This window comes from Myotis lucifugus, unplaced genomic scaffold, assembly GCF_000147115.1.
Source record: "Myotis lucifugus unplaced genomic scaffold, Myoluc2.0 scaffold_859, whole genome shotgun sequence".
NCBI lineage: Eukaryota > Metazoa > Chordata > Mammalia > Chiroptera > Vespertilionidae > Myotis > Myotis lucifugus.
In genome coordinates, this window is record NW_005871907.1 from 115,168 (window position 1) to 133,895 (window position 18,728).

The 18,728-nt window shown below is 41.7% G+C and overlaps 1 protein-coding gene across 1 annotated transcript; it reads left to right on the top strand.

Annotated features, from left to right (window-relative positions):
- Window positions 1-736: 736 nt before the first annotated feature.
- Window positions 737-9,545, top strand: LOC102430085 (leukocyte elastase inhibitor-like). Its single transcript, XM_014448555.2, has 7 exons — window positions 737-847; window positions 1,417-1,591; window positions 3,116-3,253; window positions 3,793-3,910; window positions 7,217-7,359; window positions 7,446-7,613; window positions 9,034-9,545. Exons 2-7 carry the CDS (start codon window positions 1,424-1,426, stop codon window positions 9,433-9,435), a joined length of 1,137 nt encoding a protein of 378 aa, XP_014304041.1. The 5' UTR covers window positions 737-847; window positions 1,417-1,423; the 3' UTR covers window positions 9,436-9,545.
- Window positions 9,546-18,728: the final 9,183 nt, after the last annotated feature.

The window sequence follows — 18,728 nt, forward strand, 5'->3', positions numbered from 1 at the left end:
CAGCACCCAGCCCCAGGGCCCGCCCTTCCCTCCACCCCACCCCACCCCTTTCCTCCTGCTGCAGGCCCAGAACTGCACCCACTTCAGGGACATGTTTTGCACTGCAGGGCATCATCAGATCCCAAGCCCCTCCCAGGCTGCACCCATCTCAGGGACTATATAAGGGCGGTGCTTGTGGCTGCTGGGCATCTTCAGATCTGAAGCCCCTCCCAGGAGCAGCGAGCAAAAGGGTAAGATCTGGGCACCAGGCCCATTAGGGAAGTGGGACTGAACCAGTGGGGCTCCCAGGGCTGGGATCTGCCAGGTGCCTACTCCTGGCTCTGCCCTGGCCTTTAGGGGCCTGGGTACCCGCAGCCTCTGCCCTTTCTCTGGGATTGCTGCCTGTACCTTGGGTTTGCTGCCTACACTGCTCATATGAGCAGGAGGCAACACTGGGAAAACCCTCTTCCCAACCCCCCAATGTGGGGCTTTGTGTGTGTGTGGGGGGGCGGGGGGGCCTGAGATGGATTGGACTCATCCTCTAGCCTGAAGCCAGAGCCAAGCCTGAGATCATAATATTTTTATTTCTTTCTCAACTTTCTGCTTCCTTGAGCAGTTTGTGACAGTTTTTAGGCAGCCCATGGGGCCATAGCTTTTCATTGCTGAAGAAGGGATAGAGGGAAGGAAGAAGGGAGGGAGGAAGAAGTGAGGAAGGGAGCAGGGAGTGGAGGCTAATGTGATCCTAGAGGTTACTTTCCAGTAACAACAGTGTTAATTCAATGTATTACTGACAGGGAAGCAGCTAGCACCACTATTATTCTTCCTTGCCCATCTCTGTGGAAACAAGCTCTGAGAGGAGTCAGGATTGGTAAGCTGCCTTCTGAGCTGAAGTGGAAGGCCAGTCACCTGCACCTGAGGGGTGGGTGTCAGAGGGGATGCTTGTCCCCTGCTCCTGGTGGGCTGCACCGCGACCCTAAGGCCTGTGCTGGGTTTTCAAACTCTCACATCCTATACCAGCCACGAGGCTTGGGACACTTCACCTCTCTAAACGTTAGCAACTGAATCTTGAAAATGAGGAAAATAGATAACTTTGCTGAAATTTGCTTTAATGTGGAGTAGGTAGCTATGATTTTCTAATAGCAAATTATCATTTCAGGTAAAGGGTGGGAACTGTGTGTGCTCCCCAACTGAGTAGGAAAGGCCCAGTGCTGGCTGCTGAGTCTGCAAGTCAGAGCCCACTTAGCTCCCTGGGTCCTGGCCCTGGGTCGCTGATGGATCCTTGTCCAGTTCCCACCTGTGTGCTCATGAGACAGTGCTCTTGCCCTCCTGGAAAAAGAAAAGGAAGTACAAGTTTCTGGGTATTTCAGGGCGAGGGAGACGTGGAGAGATGTCATTGCCATATTTGCTGGTGTGCTAGGCCTCTGTCCTGTGTTGTAGCCTCACCATGGAGCAGCTGAGCTTGGCCAACACCCGGTTCGCAGTGGACCTCTTCCGCACCCTGAAGGACAACAACCCCTCTGGGAACATCTTCATCTCCCCCATGAGCATTTCCTCAGCGCTGGCCATGGTCTTTCTGGGGGCCAGAGGCACTACCGAGGCACAGATGTCCAAGGTCAGCAGAAACTAACAAAAGGTGTCTGGGTTCCCTGAAAGTCCCTCCTAAAAAGCTGTGCCTTTGAGCTCTTACAGGGAGTTTTAAACACTGTGCTTGTGTGTTCCACATCTACACACGATGAGGCCAGACTTTCAGAAAAGCCCCAAGAGCAGTTCATTTATATGCAGGCTTTCACTCATGATTGAGTTTTTTGTTTTTTTTGTTTTTTTTTTTTAAATATATTTTATTGATTTTTTACAGAGAGGAAGGGAGAGGGATAGAGAGTTAGAAACATCGATGAGAGAGAAACATCGACCAGCTGCCTCCTGCACATCTCACACTGGGAATGTGCCCGCAATCAAGGCACATGCCCTCGACCGGAATCTAACCCGGGATCTCCCAGTCCGCAGGCCGATGCTCTATCCACTGAGCCAAACCGGTTTCGGCATGATTGAGTTTTTACTGAGCACATACTATGTGCCAGGCACTGTTTTCTGTTTGGCTGAGCATACAGCGGTGAAGAAAGTTACAACTGTGCTGTGTGGTCTTTGTTGAATTCTGAGAGGGGAACTCCAGCTCTCCTTGAAAGTAGGGGAAAGATTCCAAGGTGCCAGTAACTGGGGATGGTCCAGCCTTGGATTCAACTTTACCCATCTGTTCCAGCTGCAAATCTTTTATTTCAGCAATTTATGAAAAACCAGTGGTCTTTACCACTGCAGACATGAAAGCACTTTTATATTTCCCAAAATCCATTTTTTTATTTTACCCCCTGGTAATAACTGTTAGTTGCTTCTTGCAGGGTAATGTCAGCTTCTATTTTGAGGTTTATCCAGGGACTGTTTTGTCTCAGCAAAAAATAGTTTTAAGGGTTCCCCTGCTTTTCCATTAAAGCAGATCTATCATCGCAACTGTGCAAACATTCCCTATCTTGGTGAGTAACTGGACTTTGTACATTGTGTAGGTTTATTCTTTGTGTGTTAAAATAAGGAACCAGCCCAGTACTCATAAAACCATGAAGGGATTCTTGATTTGTAACATGAAAATTAAACTTTTGCTGAATGTTAAGTTTATAGATGTTATTTTTAAGTTACTGATGCTGATAGTGTAGTTTAAAAATCCCCTCAATTCTGTAATATCTTTGTGCTTCCACATAGGGGATGATTCTTAATTTTACTGTTTATTTCTGAGAACTTTCAGTAAAACACTAATTGATACAGAATTTATATGTGAATATACCAGTTATGATTTTCTTTGTAGAAAAAGCAGACATAGGTAAATATTTAGCCTATTAACCACTTCCACTCATGGAAATATAATGATAAAAAGTGACATAAAAAGAGCTTTTAATGTAATTATGTCTCACAAAGTGATACATTTTAGATTCTTTATTTTCTTGTTCTCCAATGAAAGTTTAATAAAGTATTGGGCTGGGAATTATTGATAATTAGTAATAAAAGCATTAATTTAATTTCATAGAAGCAAATGTCAAGGAATTCGTTTCAAAATAAATGGCTATAGAAAGAATGCTTTCTTCTATTTTAGACTCTTCACTTCGATGCAGTTAAGGAGATTCATTCAAGTTTTCAGAGTCTGAATGCTGATATCAACAAGCGGGGAGCTCCCTATATTCTCAAACTTGCTAATAGGTTATACGGAGAGAAAACCTATGAGTTCCTCCCGGTGAGTACTTTACATTCATAAGCTAAAACTCACGAAAAAGTGCAGACAGCACAATCAAGTCATAGAACTCAGTTTTCATTTTTATATACATTCAGAAATATGATACAGAATTTAAACATATGGCAGTATACCCATTAAGGATCTGATTTCATTTGATAATCTTCACAGGAAAAGACTGACCCTGGCTGTGTTACTTAAAGCAAGAGTGAATTCCATAATTCACTTCCAAGAACAACCATTGTATACTTATTTATGAAAATGTTAGCCAAAGATCAGAAAAGAATTGGTAAATTTTATGCAACACCAAAACTACTGAACTGTACACTTAAAATGATTAAGGGGGTAAATTTAGTGTTTGTTATGTGTTTTTTACCATAATGCAAAAAGTATAAGGGTTAGAATTTTTTTGTTACAATGAAATTTATGTCTTTTAGGACAATTTCTACTGCTTTTAAGGATTTTAGAAAACCATTTCTGTATCTAGTAGGAGTTATTCCTGTTTTGTGGGGGTTTTTTTTTACCTTTTTTATTTTAAACAGGAGTTCTTAGCTTCAACCCAGAAAATGTATGGTGCTGAACTGGCCAGTGTAGATTTTCAGCGAGCCTCTGAAGATGCAAGAAAGGTGATAAACGAGTGGGTCAAAGGGCAGACTGAAGGTAAGAGAGTGGGCCAAATGTAGGCATTCATTACACACTGGCCATTCCTTTCCTCCTTCCACTTTCCCAACCTGCAGATGATTCCCTGCCCTTTTCCTCTGCCCTCACCCTCGTGCTGGGGGTAAACTCTGCCACTGCCCAGTGCCAGACAGCTTTTGAATGTGGATATTCCTCAAAGTAGGAAGTTCAACATGCTTTCACAGAAGCAGCTAAATATTTTCCCCATAAATTCACCAAACCACATGTTAAAATTAAAAGTAACATTCAATGTAGGATAAAAAGGATAAACCTTTGAGGGAATTCCATCCTGGCCCAGATTATGGAAAAGAATCTACACTAATAAAAGAGAAACATGGTAATTAGCGTACGACCGCTACCCTTCCCATTGGCTAATCAGCATATCCTTATGCAAATTAACTGTCAGCCAAGATGGCGGCCGGCAGCCATGCACTGAAGTGAACAGGGAGGCTTGCTTGCTCCAGTGATGCAGACTCCAACGTTCCCCGCCTGACTTGCCGGCATCTCAGCTGCAACTCTAAGCAACTATGTTGCAAATATAGAAGCTAAACAAAACCCCAGAAACCGGCTTTCAGTCAGCTGGGCTTCAGCCAGCCGGACCGCAACATTGTATCAAATACAGAAGGTAAAGGCCAGAAACCTGCTTTCAGCAGCGAGGCCTCAGAGCTAAAGCTGGCCCAGAATCGAAAAAAAGAAAAAGAAAAAAAGGAGCAGTTGGGAGCTTCAGTCACCCGCCAGACTGAAAATGGCCCTCAGCCCCTCAGCCAGACTGGCCAGGCAACCCAGTGGGGACCCCCACCCTGATCCAGGACACCCTTCAGGGCAAACCAGCCGGCCCCCACCCGTGCACCAGGCCTCTATTCTATATAGTAAAAGGGTAACATGCCTCCTGGCACCGGGATCAGTGGAGCAGCGAGGCTCCTGGCACCGTGATCAGCGTGACAGGGGGCAGTGCCCAAACCTCCTGATCGCCCTGCGGCTCTGTGTGTGACAGGGGGCGGGGCCACAACCTCCCTATCTGCCTTGCTCTGTTCATGACAGGGGAAGGCGCCCCAACCCTCTGATCAGACCTGCTCTGTGCCTGATGGGGGGAGCTCCCCAACCCCCTGATCGCCCTGCGGCTCTGTGTGTGACAGGGTGCGGCGCCCCAACCCTCCCCCACCCCCACGGGCCCCTGCTCTGTGTGTGATGGGGTAGAACCATAACCTCTCCATCGGCCCTGCCCTGAGTGTGTCAGTGGTGGCGCCCCAACCACCTGATTGGCGCTGCTCTGTAGGTGGTAGAGGGCGGCGCCCCAACCCCCCTCCACGGGCCTTGCTCTGTGTGTAACGGGGTAGAGCCATAACCTCCCCATTGGCCCTGCCTTGAGTGTGACAGGGTGCAGCACCCCAACCCCCTGATCCGCCCTGCTCTGTGTGTGACAGGGGGCAGTGCCCCAACTCCCCTATCGGCCCTACTCTGTGAGTGACAGGGGGGAGCTCCTCAAACCTCTGATGGGCCCTGCTCTTTACGTGATTGGGGGCAGTGCCCCAACCCCCTATTCGGCCAGCTCTGTATGTGACGGGTGGCACCACAACCCCCCTGATGGGCCCTGCTCTGTGCGTGACAGGGGGTGGTGCCGCAACCTCCCCATCGACCCTTCCTTGAGTGTGACAGGGGGCGGTGCCCCAACCCCCCAATTGGCCCTACCCTGAGCGTGACTGAGGGTGGCATCGCAACCTCCCGATCTGCCCTGCTCTGTGCATGACAGGGGGCGGCGCCCCAACTCCCCAATCGGCCCTGCTCTGAGCCTGCCCAGGAGCTGCACCTAGGGATTGGGCATGCCCTCTGCCACCTGGGAGCAGGTCTAAGCCAGCAGGTCGTTATCTCCCGAGGGGTCCCAGACTGCGAGAGGGCACAGGCCGGGCTGGGGGACCCCCCTTCCCCCCTGAGTGCACAAATTTTTGTGCACCAGGCCTCTAGTCCTATATAAAAGCCTAATATGCTAAGTGTCGGGTCATCAGGTCAGTCATCTGTTCAACCAAAGCATAATATGCTAGTGATATGCTAAGGCCACCCAATTGCTCCTTATGATGTGCACTGTCCACCAGGGGGCAGACACTATGACCAGTAGGTTAGCTTGATGCTGGTGTCTGGCCAATCAGGATTGAGCATAACAGGCCAGACACGCCCTGGTGCCTTCTCCTGGTCCCTTCCTGGCTGGCCAACCTCCCGCATCTCTCCCCAGCCCCAATCGTGCACCTGTGGGGTCCCTCGGCCTGGCCTGTGCCCTCTTACGATCCAGCACCCCTTGAGGGATGTTGGAGAGCTGGTTTTGGCCCGATCCCACTCAATGCAGGAGCCGCTCCATGGTGGTCAGTGCATTCCCACAGGGGGAGTGCCACTCAACCAGAAGCCGGGCTCACGGCTAGCAGTGCTGCGGCGGTGACAGGAGACTCTCCCGCCTCTGCGGCAGTGCTAGGGATGTCTGACTCACGGCTTAGTCCCACTCCCCGGACGGCGAGAAGACACTGGCGAGGCTGTGGGACACCACGCCCCTCCTCCAGTGCACGAATTTTGTGCACGGATTCACTAGTCTATAATAATAAGAGCATAATATGCTATTTAGACCAGATGACCTTTCCGGATGAAGCTGCAGTGGCAGCTGCGGCAGCAGGCGCCGAGCCCCTTGCACAATTTTTGAGCATTAGGCCTCTAGTATTCTCATACATGTGACACAAACTGCTGTGGCCATTTGTATTTTGGCAAATGTCTTGTCTAAGCTGTCAGGGGTGGCTCCATCTCAGCTCTTTCTCCATTACAACTCTCTCTAACCTCGTCAAGGTCTGAGTCAAGGCACCTACCAAACACCTGTCTCCCATCCAAGGCATTCTTTATGGCCATGCTGTGGTCACAGGGTAACTGCTGTTTCAGAGGACTAACTGTCCTAGCCTTCAGATATCTGTGAAAATATTTTCTGTGAGAGCAGCTTCCACTTGGAGGCTTTGAAGAAGTAATTTATTTAAAAATCATTTTCATTAAGAAATATTTTTTATGCCTCCTAAAGAATGGCCATTCCCAAAAGAAGGCTCATTGTTTCTCAAACAATGCAGAAAAGATTGTCCTGTTTTTAACTTTTAAACCCTTTAGTTGGTTTATTTACACTCAAAATACACTGGTACGGCTTCCTTAACTTAATACATTAATGGGAATTAAATAAAAACTATGAATTTAAATTGCATTTCAATGCAATTGAAAAATGGAATGCTGATATGTGAATTAAAAAAAAAACTTACTTTATTTCTTTAGGGAAAATTCCAGAATTGTTGGCTGCAGGCGTGGTTGATAATATGACCAAACTTGTGCTAGTTAATGCCATCTATTTCAAAGGAAACTGGCAGGAGAAATTCAGTAAAGAGGCCACAACCGATACACCGTTCAGATTGAATAAGGTGAGGTGATGTAATTATAAAATTGCTCCTTGCTGTAAGAGAATGCAGATAATACTGTGAGTGACTTGGTTTTTTCAACTGTTTAGAAAGACACAAAAACGGTGAAAATGATGTATCAGAAGAGCAAATTTCCATTTGGCTACATCGAGGACCTTAAGTGCCGGGTGCTGGAGCTGCCTTACCAAGGCAGGGACCTCAGCATGGTCATCCTGCTGCCAGATGACATCGAGGACGAGGCCACAGGTCTGAAGAAGGTAACGGCTCCCACACTCATGCTTCATGTTTCTTTATGATAGATGGGTTCAGACTGTGTGTATGTTGTGTGGTAGTAGGTCATTAATGTTTGCTACTCTGAAGCCCTAAGATTAACTTTTCAGACACTGTCAGTGTACGGTTGTGGTAGGGGGCGTCTAAGAATCTATATTAAATGTAACATGTCAGTGGCAGCTCACAGGAATTTTCTTAAATGAACTTTAGAGGAAAGTGCATTAAAATTAGAATTATATTATTGAAACAAATTTATTAAAATTAAAAATCCCAAAAAATTCTTAGTAGGTATCTTCAACTTGTACTACAAAATCCTATTATTACACTGCTCATTCTCATTACAATTCATATAGATTGTGAATTAAATTTCCAACAGCTATGTGGTAGAAAAGACCCATATGACACACTAGCTTGAAAGCAAAGCCTATGTTCTCATATGAACTTTCTATGATGTTTCTATTTTATTTCAGTTAAAGTGAAGACATTTCTTTTCAGGGTAGGACTAGGCAAAACTGTGAAGATTATGGTTTTCTTTAGTGTCTCTAGCCTGCTGTGTGGTTTTTCTCTACCCTCTCCCTAACCAAACTTGTTATCAGGAAGAGGTCCAATATTAATTATTGGCATGTATGAAGTGTGTATTAAAATCAGTATGTTCCTTCTTTTAATTGTATTTTCATATTTGTCTCTTCTGTGATTATAAAAAAAATTCTCCAGCCTCATAAAAGAGATAATCAGCATCAGTAGAACAAGTGGAATGAAGGGCCCATTCTAGTCCAATAGTAGTAGTAATATGGTAATGATAATAGCTGACATTCTTGTGGCACTTACTAGTACTGTGTGCCAAGTGCTTTGTATACATTAAATCATTTAATGCTCACAACAATGCTATAAGGTAGGTACTATTATTAACCCTCTCCCAATTTTAGATGAGGAACTAGTCCCTTTTCTCTTTTTACCCACAAGCTAAATCTATTAGAGATTACTTCAGCACAGTGAGTTCACAGATAACCACAGTGATCAGTAGGGTTCAGAATAGAAGAAATAGAAGAAAACTTTTGAGTTTTACCTTGCATCAATCAACCAGTTAAAGCAATCACAGCCATCATGGCCTATCACAGTAATCCAGTGTGGTAGGGGTTTAGGAAAGCCTGGGTGGGTGGATGGTTGAGTGGGTGGATGGATGGGTAGTTGAAGCATCTGATGTCCAAAGGCTTGGACCACATCTCTCTTCTATTATCAACTGTTGCTGAAAAGAAATGAAATCCTCCAAATGGAATCTATTTTGGTACAGAAAGAGAAGGAAACGAATTAGCAACTGATAACATGAGTCCATCCATGTAAATAATGTGTATTGCCTTGTTTATGTGAAAGAGTTCTCACCTCTTCTTTTGCCCTTTCTCATTTCAGATCGAAGAACAATTGACCCTGGAAAAACTGCATGAGTGGACCAAACCTGAGAATCTGAGTTCCATTGAAGTCAACGTCCACCTGCCGAAGTTCAAGCTGGAAGAGAGCTACAACCTCAACTCTCACCTGGCCAGCCTGGGTATAGAGGATCTCTTTAATAGCAAGGCTGATCTGTCTGGCATGTCAAGAGCCAGAGAACTTTTTATATCAAAAATTGTCCACAAGTCATTTGTGGAAGTTAATGAGGAGGGCACAGAGGCAGCAGCTGCCACAGCCGGAATTGCCACCTTCTGCATGCTCATGCCAGAGGAAAATTTTGTGGCCGACCATCCATTCATTTTTTTCATTCGACACAATCCCTCAGCTAACATCCTGTTCTTAGGCAGACTTTCTTCCCCTTAGACACTGTGGAAGTCCAAGGCCAAGCTCAGACTTTATTACTGGCCCTTTCAATGGTGATAGTTTTCATATATCTTCTACAATAAATCCACCACCCCAAAACAAATCTCTAATTTCCTTTGTAATGTCAGTTTTGTTGGCTGTTTACACCCATTATCTTTGGCATAAGTATCTATTTTCCTTTCTTTATATTGAAAAATTTAGTGATTGCTTTTGAATGCATCAATCAGATATGTAGATTCTTGACAGTAAACTAAGAAACTGCTGTACTCTCTTGATAGCCATGAGAAAAATTATAGAACTGTAATTTATTTCACAGATAGACTTCTGGAAGCTATGATAGAGAGATAGTCATTGCTGAAGGGAGGCTTAAAAGCAGACATTCAATAGAAATGTAGGAGAGCAGCCCAATTAAGGGTTGGATTATGAAGATAAATTTGCCTTGGCCAGTGTTTCTGACCCTTTTTCTACAGGATTAGTATTCTGTTATAGCCCCTCTTATTTCAAACAATGAGAGAGCTTCTTTTCCTTTATCCACTTGGTTTGTAGTTTGTGTGGGATCACAAGGAGTGAAGAAGTAATTGTCTTATCTTAATAGTTGCCATGAAACTACAACAGAGAAGTGAAGTAGGGGAGACTGTTAACCTACAGGGTTGCAAGGATCACACTGTTACCAGCTTCTTGTGTGTTTTCTGATAAGGGCTCTTGATTTCCATCATCTAGTCCAGATTGTGATAGCAATGGGATGGCTTTTTGCAATGCTGGATGGGGAAGGGCTCTGTGATCAATATAAACCTTAGTCAAATGCACTCCTTGGAATGGGGCTTGAAATGCTGAATTTTCTTGCTCCCACAAAGCTGGTGGGCTGGCTAATAACGTTTCCTAAGATTCTTATAGCCGCCTGATCTCAATCCTTTACTTGTTTCTATCTGATCTCAGAAAAGACAGGACTAATGGGGTTCTTGGACTGACAATACTGACATCCATGATGATAGTCAGTGACTCCATGAAAGAAAAAGAACATTTTAGCAAATCTGTTGGCAAGCTTTCCTTCCTTTTTTCCTTTGAAATGCTTACTGCCACCTTCAATTTTGAAGGTTCTCTTATGTATAGGACAAACAAGAAAAGCAAGTCACTGCATTCTGTCATCCTTCTCTTTGGGATCGTATGCTAAAATCTACACAGTGATTTAGAGTAAATTGGACTAATCAGGTAGAAACTGAACTGCAGGGCCCCATGCAACTCTGCTCAAATCCTTTTTATATATGAGGGAGGAGGCTCATGGATGACAAATTATTGAAGGTTAAAACAAATAGTAAATTTCAGAGCAGAAACTTGAATTCAAAAAATATTTTATGTGGAGAACATCTAATTCTTTACTGCAACATGAACTAGGTAACTCAGATCTTTTAACACAACCAAAATAACAACAACAACAACAACAAACCAAGCAAGCATGAGCCCAAAGCTAAGGGAGCTACCATGATTATGAAGTACTCAGCAATCCTGGGTAAATTGGTGACTATGAAAACTGGGGCTACTTTTATCCTAGGGACATTTCCCAATCCAACTGAGGTAAAAGGGCATGAAGCATCCATTTTGATGATGTTCAAGGTCAGGCAGGCAGAATTTTGGCCTGTCAAGTTGGGGGCCCATTGTGACCCTGTGCTTTCACATGGCAACATTAGAACTACACTCTAGGAGTATGACTGCAGCAGCTCAGAATGCAGCCCTGATGTAAGTCCTTGGACAGTCCCCCCAATTCCAGTTCCTGGGATTGGATTGCATCTATCTGGTTTGCTACTATCCAGAGGCATATGGAAGAAGCAAACAAAAATCATCCCTAGGGAAAGATTACCTATAAACCTCAAATCCTACATAATAGAAGCCTAATATGCAAATTGTCCCCTTGGGTGGTGTTTTGACTGGGAGTTCTCCTGGGAGACCAGTAGTTCAACTGATGGCTATGACGTGAGCTGACCACCAGGGGACAGCGCGGACATGGTGGTCATTGGCCATGTGGCGCTGGCAGCAGGCAGCAGTGGAGTTGCTGCTGCTCTGATGGGCCTTGATGAGAGCAAGAGCAGGACCAAGGCAGGATAGTGGAGCAGGTGATTGAGCGACACCAGACCAAGGCGGGTTCAACCAGCTGAAATGGGGGTGTGGGGGAGGGGGAGCACGCGGAGCCACCTCCCAGCTCCCAGGTGCTGAGGGTGAAAGGGCAAATAGCAATATTAAAATATTTCTTCTAATTATTTCCCTTTCTATGTGCATGAATCTGTGCACCAGGCAACTAGTTATTTTCATAGTCAGCTTTTTAAGTACACTATTTAGCACATAACCAAAGATAAGTGGGATGGGTGAGGAGCTATGACAACATGAATAAAAATCAGCACGAAAAAACAGATAATGCAAACAGAAGTACAGGGGCTCTAAATATTGGAATAATCACACACAAATTATAAAACAACACTGTTTTATCAAGTTGATAAAAAACAAGGTTAAACATTTCAGCAGATAACTAAAAATTTAAAGATACTGCACATTTAAATAAAAATGAAATAGAGCCCAGTCAGGTATGGCTCAGTGGTTGAGCGCTGACCTATGAACCAGGAGGTTACGGTTTGATTCCCAGTCAGGGCACAAGCCTGGGTTATGGGCTCCACCCCCAGTTGCGGGTGTGCAGAAGGCAGCCAATCAATGATTCTCTCTCATCACTAATGTTTCTATTTCTCCCTCCCTCTCCCTTTCTCTCTGAAGAATTTTAAAATATTTTTTAAAAAAGAACAAAAATGAAATAGAAATCCTAGAACTCAAAATATAACACAGGAAAAACTAAATAGATAAATTTACAAACAAATTAAACAGAAAAAAGGTGGATTGTCATTTCTTCCAGAAAGACAACTATAATGAATAAAGCCTAGAAAGACAAAAGAATGGAAAATATAAAAGGAAGGATAAGAATAGTTAAAATAGTCAGTAAGAAGATGTTTAACAGGAAAAGATAAGGCAAAAGACAATATGCTACAGAATAATATTTAAAGATCAAACATTCAAAATGTGTACTATAAAACTTATATGCTAAAACATTAATTCACAGATTTTAGAAATCCTACTCACCCCCTAAGCAGGATACTACAAAGAAATCCATCTCTACTCATATTCCACTGAAACTACAGAAAACCAAAGAGATGATCATGAAAGATATAAAAACAGCCAAAGAAAAAAGACAAAGTACCCAAGGAGGAGCAACAGTTAGAAGGACAATACATAAATCAACAGAAGTTATGAGAACCAGAGATTATAGACTGATTTAACATGCTGAACAAACACCACCCAAAACTCCTGCCAATCCAGAATTATTCTATACCCAGGAAAAATATTCCTTAAGATTTATTCAGACAAACAAAAACTGAGACAAAAAAATTCTACAGAATATTATTTATGCAAAAGGAACATGAGAATTGTAAGAAAAGAACAAGAGCCGGAAAAAATTTAAATATAAATTTAAATAAATATTGACCATATGAAACAATAGTAATAATGTCTGTAGAATTTCAAACATACACAAAATTAAAATAAAGGATACCATAGATGTTGGGCAAGAAAAATAGAGGTAACATTTCTGGAGTCCTTGCATTTTCTGTGAAGAGAATAAAAGCACAATTACTATCACTAGCTGATTAATGACAGTTTGATCAACAGCAGTGCATCTACCATGGTGGTCCCACAAGATCATAATGGAGCTGAATATTTTCTATTGTCTGGTGATGTTGTAGCCACCATAATACTATAGTGCAAGGCATTACTTACATGTTTGTGGTGACGCTGGTGTAAACAAACCTACTGCACTGCCAGTCACAGAATAGTATACATATACAATTATGCACAGTACATGATATTTGATAATGATAGTAAATGTAGTTATTATAGTATAACTTTTATCATTATTTTAGAGTAGGTAATTTTTCTATTTATGAAAGAACAATGTGCTTAAAAAAGTATGGAATGTTACAATGGCAGCAGCCGCATACATTTTGTGTTTATTGTGTTTCTTGATTTAATCATTTTCTCTTATGCTGGACTTAATCTCATGGTGTTTTTTACTGGAACATGCTGTACAGAGTTTTAGCTTAGAAACAATAGGCTCACTACTTTGCCTAGGTCTAGAGTAGGCTGTACTGTCTAGGTTTGTGTAAGTGCACTTTATGATGTTTGCACTGCAACAAACTTGCCTAACAACATGTTTCTTAAAACATATCCCAAAGGTAGGTGGCACATGTCTGTACAATTATGTTAGAATTTGATAAGTCAGGAATGCATTTCATACTGTCTAAGGTAACCAAAAGAAGAATAGTGAAAGGGTTTATAACTTCCATAATAAACCAAAGAGAAAAAAGAGAAATAAATTACATTACCAATCCAAAAAGGGGAAAGAAAAAAGAGACAGAACAGGAATGACAAATAGCAAAATATTACATTAAATCCCAAATATTTAAGTAATTATTTAAATGTGAAATAACTAGCCTTAGCTGGTTTGGCTCAGTGGATAGAGTGTTGGCCTGTGGACTGAAAGGTCCCAGGTTTGGTTCCTGTCAAGGACACTTGCCTGGGTTGCAGGCTCCATCCCCAGTAGGGGGCATGCAGGAGGCAGCTGATCAATGATTCTCTCATCATTGGTGTTTCTCTCTCTCTCTCCCTCTCCCTCTCCCTTCCTCTCTGAAATCAAAATTTTTTTAAAAAATGTGAAATGACTATATATTCCAGTTAAAAGGCAAAAACAGGCTAGATTGAAAAAATTGTATGGTGTCTACAGAAAATATATCTATAACATAAAAGTAGATATAGCTGTGATTATTAAGTAAAGTAAGTTTTCCTGTAAAAGTGATAAAGACACATACTTCATATGGCAAAAAGATTCCGATCACAAGGAAAATATAACAATTCTAAATTTGTATGTGCCCAATAATAAGCCCTCAAAATAATACAAAAAAAGAGAAAAAAATTAAAGGAGAAATTAGTTGGCAATTTGACAAGATAAAAACGTATGTTGCCATCACTTATTCGGAATTTAATGAAGATCCTAGCTGATATGGTAACTCCAGAAAATAAAATACATAACAATTTGAAAGTAAGAGCAAACCTTATAATATTTCAGATGAATACTTCCATCTAAAGTCTAAATTACTAGAATTTAAAAGTGAGTTAAGTAAGGCATTGCTGGTTACAAGTACAATTTACACGGCTAATTTGTATTTCTATGAGTTATAAAGTTTTAAAAAATGTTTTAAAAAGCATTTATAATGATGTAAAAAACTGTTCAAATGCCTAGGAATAAGTTCAATAAAATATGTTATGAAATTCTATACAGAAAACTGTAATCATTATTGAGAGAACATAAAGAAGCTCTAAATAAATGGAAAGCTATACAATGGTCATGATTCATTATTGAAATGTCAATTGATCTACATAATCAATGCAATTTCAATTAAAAAAACAGTTTTGCCCTAGCTGGTTTGGCTTGGTGGATAGAGCGTCGGCCTGCAGACTGAAGGGTCACGGGTTCAATTCCAGTCAAGGGCACATGCCTGGGTTGCGGGCACGATCCCCAGTGTGGGGCATGCAGGAGACAGAAATCAATGATTCTCTCTCAACATTGATGTTTCTATAGCTCTCTCCCCCTCAATTCCTCTCTGAAATCAATAAAAATATATTTTTTAAAAAAACAGTTTTTATTTGTTTTGTATTTGGTGAAACATGGCAAGTGATTCTAATACTATGTAAGAAGGTAAAAGGCCGAGAATATCCAAGACAATCTTGAAGAATCAGATGACATACTTAATAGAATAACACCTTATTCTAAAGCTGCGGAAATAAGATAAACTGGGTTCTTGTGCAAAGATGGTTAGAAATGGAACAAAACAGAGAGCCCAGAAATATGAACCCTGCTTTATGATGAGCATCATCCCAGTTTGCTCAAAACAGCCTGTTTAAGTCTCTTGTTCTACAGCAGTAATTAGCAATGCCCTCTTTTACTCTCAAAATGTAATCAATTTGAATAATAAATCCTATGGACATCATATTTCTGACAAATGTGGTACTTCAAAGTTGGAAGTGAAGGGAGGAAATTTTCAATAAATTGTTCTGGAATGTTTGGGAACCATATGGAAAAATATTAAAGTTGATTTCTACATTAAACCAGTCAGATGGATAGTAGACTTAATTGTGAAAGCAAAACAATAAAGCTTTTAGAAGAAAATATAAAAATATATCATCATGTATTTGTGGAGAGAATGATTTCTTAGCAGGACACACACACACACACACACACACATTTTTTTGTTAGATTTGTTCCTAAACATTTGACATTTTTTATGTAAATTGAACCAAAAAAATTGTAAGAACTTCAGTTCTGCAGAATAGATCATGAAGAGAAAGGAAAGGCAAGCTTCAGGACAGTTGAGGTAGACCAGCCCCCAAGGAAGGGTGACATCTGAGACAATGTCCCCAAAGGCAGGCCTGCCATTCTAGAGCATTTCCCACTTTGTTATTTCCCAGGTGTGAACCCTGAGACAAAAGATACCTACTAAAAAGGGCTCAAATTAAAAAACAACAACAAAAGGAGCAAACAAGCGAGGAGCAGAGCAGAGCTGTCTACCTACAGGGAGAGGGCTGCCTGGCCCTTGCAGCTGTGCTCACTTCACAGAGTGCTGTGTCACAATAAAGCTTCCTTCTTCACTTCACCCAAATCGGAGATTCCTGCTGGGATTGAATTGGCACCAATGCCCGTCAGATGACACAGGCTACCACTAAAATATACATATGGAAGGCAGCCAGACTTTGTGAAGTCACACTTTTCCAAATATTTTCAGAATTTTTATATACCAGAATCACAGCCTCAGGTTACCTACTAGGTGTACCAGTTAATAATGCAGATTTTTTTCAATAGATGGAGTTACACATATGTTGATATATATACAATTTGATATGTATGCTATTTTGTTGTATTGAAAGCAAGCTTCAAAACTTCACATGTCAAATTTGCTGAAGGTGTTAACATCATAGATATTTTTAAGCTTAAAAATATCAAATTTTGTGCCAAAAAAAGAGCATTTGCGGGGAGTCTTAATTCATTACTTTATTTTGAAGAAAAAGTTATCATACACTTCGGGAAGCTTATGGTGAACATGTTCCATCTCAAGATACTTGTGAACGCTGGTTTAAATGCTTTAAAAGTGATGATTTCGATTTGAAAGACAAAGAACTTCCAGGTCAACCGAAAAAGTTTGAAGACCAACAATTGCAAACATTATTGGAAACTCAAAAACAACTTGCAGAAAGATTAAACGTTGCTCAGCAAACAATTTCTGATCATTCACAAGCAATGGCAAAGATTTTGCAGCGGTTCTCAACCTGTGGGTCGCGAACAATGAAAATACATCCTGCATATCAGATATTTACATTTCAATTCATAACAGTAGCAAAATTATAGTTATGAAGTAGCAACAAAAATAATTTTATGGTTGGGGTCACCACAACATGAGGAACTGTATTAAAGAGTCACGGCATTAGGAAGGTTGAGAACCAATTTAAAGGAAGAAAATGGGAGCCACATCAACTGAACGAAAGACAAATGGAAAACCGAAAAGTCATCAGTAAAATGTTGCTTCAATGGCACGAAAGAAAGTCTTTTTAGCATCGAATTGTGACTGGCGATGAAAAGTGGATTTATTTTGAGAATCCTAAATGTACAAAATCATGGGTTGATCCAAGTCAACCATCAACATTGACTGTAAGGACAAATCACTTTGGAAAGAAGACAATGATCTGCCTTTGGTGGGATCAGGAAGGTGTGGTGTATTATGAGCTTCTAAAACCAGGTGAAACCGTTAATACTGATCGCTACCAACAAAAAATAATCAATTTGAACCACACTTTGTTCTTGAAATGACCAGAATGGGCCAGAAGACACGCAAAGTAATTTTGCTTCATGATAACACACCGTCACACACTTCAAAACCAGTTAAAGACACATTAAAAGATCATGCCTGGGGAATATTAACCCACCCACCATATTCACCAGACCTTGCTCCTTCAGATTACCACTTGTTCTGATCAATGGCACATCCACTTTCTAAACAGCACTTCAAAACATATGCAGAAGTGGAAATTTGGGTCTCTGAATGGTTTGCCTCAAAACAAGACGAGTTCTATTCGGTTGGTATTCACAAATTACCTGAAAGATGGGGGAAATGTGTAGCTAGTGATGGACATTACTTTGAATAAAGCACTTTTGATGTTTCTCTTGAAATTATGGTGTTTTCTTTCATTATAAAATCTGCCTTATTAACTGATACAGATCCCTAGAAATCGGAAGCATTCGACACCACACCACATGGAACCTGGGAAGCACCCAGTCTGCCAGGAGGCATGCAGGGGTGAAGGCAAAGCCTTCTGGAATTCTTGCAAGAAGGAATAGGCAATCAAAACAACAATGTGGTACCATCTCACACCTGTCAGAATGGCTATCATCAACAAATCAATAAACAACAAGTGCTGGCTAGGATGTAGAGAAAAAGGAACCTTCGTGCACTGCTAGTGGGAATGCAGACTGGTGCAGCCACTGTGGAGAACAGTATGGAGTTTCCTCAAAAAACTAAAAATGGAACTCCCATTTGACCCAGTGATCCCACTTCCAGGAATATATCCCAAGAAAACTAGAAACATCAATCAGAAAGGATATGTTCACCCCTATGTTCATAGCAGCACAATTCACCATAGCTAAGATTTGGAAACAGCATAAGTGCCCATCAATAGATGAGTGGATTAAAATACTGTGGTACATCTACACAATGGAATACTACACGGCGGTAACAAAGAAGGAGTTCTTTCCATTTGCAACAGCATGAATGGAATTGGAGAGCATTATGCTAAGTGAAATAAGCCAGTCAGAGAAAGAGAAATATGACATGATCTCACTCATTTGTGGAATATCATGAACAACATAAACTGATGAACAAAAACAGATCCAGAGACAGAGAAGCCTCCATCAGACCGTCAAACCTCAGAGGGAAGGTAGGGGAGGGTGGGGGTAAGGGGGAGAGATCAACCAAAGGACTTATATGCTAGCATATAGGCCTAACCAATGGACACAGACAACAGGGGGGTGACGGCATGAGTGGGGGGGAATGGGGGGTAATGTGGGGGTAAGGACACATATGTAATCAATAAAAAAAATTTTTAAAAAAAGAAGGAATGGGTAAGGCAAGATAGGTACACTAGGTTTAAATTAGACA